Here is a 1623-nt window from a genome sequence, read left to right on the forward strand (position 1 = left end):
TGAACGCACAGCATTTTATTAGAAAGCAATATTCCAATTTTTGTTTGAGATATGAAATTTATACTGAGTCCGGGTAAATGATTTTGTGGATGCTAGGCCCCAAGAACTAATTCACTCGTTTTTCCCCAAACCCACACTTTGACAAAGTGAAACTAGATGTTTTCGTTTCCTAAATTCTTTCCGAGTTTTTCAATAGCAATAAAAAGTAATTATAAATGAAGAATCGTGTTAAAACGAAACAATACTGAAGCACCCTATCACAGCCGATATATCGGCGATACGTCAGGAAAGAGATAAAGATTACACGGGGTCAGGTAGTTGGCCCTTTGCCAACAGTCAGTTTTTGACAGACCAGACCTACGCACCTTTAGTCAGCTCTTACAACACAGTATCACGGCAGATGCTATTCATTGCATTCCCATGGTAAAACTACTGGTAAAACTACTTGCAGGGGCATCGGTAGCTTAGTGGTTAAGCTCTCAGACTCACAACTGTAAGGTTGAGGGTTCAAATCCCGTCAGGGGCCCGACATTGCATCCTTCAGAAAGGCACTTTTCACGAATTTTCCTCACTCCACCTAGGTGGGAATGGGTACCCAGCTATAGACAGTAAAAGATCTTGTCAGTTTGTTAGATTTTAAGCGCTTAATCAGCTGCTTGCACTGGGAGCCTACCGGGAAGCTGAGAATGTTTCCGAGCGTTCTATGGTCCGCTGGGGTAATAATACCATGTGTAACACGCATAGAGCTTGTTGTTGAGCGGGGATATGCATCATACAAATGCTATTTATTATTATTAAAGACACCTTGGCATTTGAAAGTTCAAGGAGACATGGTTTGTCCATACAATATAATGTCTTCTTAAGTGTCCCAAAAATTGCAATTGTCTCTTCCTTAATGTCTTTATAAGTGGGTGACTCACATAAGCTTCATTTAGTTGTACCTCATTTAATTCCTGTACCTTTTAAGAAATTCTCAGCAGTCTCCAAGTTGCTTATATTTTATTTTAACTGTTTTTAGTGACAGTCCAGCAGTTACAGCCAGCCATATAGAAGAGTTGGCCAAACACAGTCTTTTAGAATTTTCTTTTCGGTAGTCATCAAGATATTTCTAATTTTCCATGTACTAGGATTAAAGACAGACTTAAAAAAAAAAAAAAAAACACCCACTAAAAAACCCCAAAGCAAACGGGACTAAGTACCTGGCACATCTCTCTGACTATACACAGCGTGTGTCCGGTTGATGCCAAATACAGCGTCCATGCTCTTGCTGAGGTCAAGGCCATAGTTGAACAGCAGCCCTCCCATATTGTCCGTCTGCATGTTCATGGGCCCTGCGTGCCATGCAATGAGGCCATCCCTTACAGCAGCTTTGAAATTTTCTTTCTCTGTTGCGTTTGGACACTTTTTCGAGACAGAGAAAACATACATCGGTGCATTAAATAATAATTACCTTAACGTGCGTTCCAAGCAGCACCTAGCTTAACCCTTTGAGGTCTTGCCTGCGGTACGACGATGGGGCGTAAAACTGCCCCTGTGCCTTGCCACAAGTACAGCAGTGAGCGAGACCCCATCCACAACCAGGCCCACCTCAGACAAAAAGCGTACGGAAAACAGCGCTTACTA

The 1623-nt window shown here is 42.0% G+C and overlaps 1 protein-coding gene across 2 annotated transcripts in view; it reads right to left on the minus strand.

Moving 5' to 3' along the window:
- LOC101864074 overlaps positions 1–1623 on the minus strand; it is a 24979-nt gene that overhangs the window by 12078 nt on the left and 11278 nt on the right. Inside the window, exon 1 of one of the 2 annotated variants that reach the window (XM_005101604.3) lies at positions 1200–1424. The exons of the other annotated variant lie outside the window; for it this stretch is intronic. Within the exon in view, the coding sequence (XP_005101661.1) occupies positions 1200–1326 (127 nt within the window). The 5' untranslated portion in view covers positions 1327–1424. Of the gene's footprint in view, positions 1–1199; positions 1425–1623 lie in introns of those variants that run through there. 2 annotated transcript variants of the gene reach the window in all.

The sequence above is a fragment of the Aplysia californica genome, unplaced genomic scaffold, assembly GCF_000002075.1.
Source record: "Aplysia californica isolate F4 #8 unplaced genomic scaffold, AplCal3.0 scaffold00290, whole genome shotgun sequence".
NCBI lineage: Eukaryota > Metazoa > Mollusca > Gastropoda > Aplysiida > Aplysiidae > Aplysia > Aplysia californica.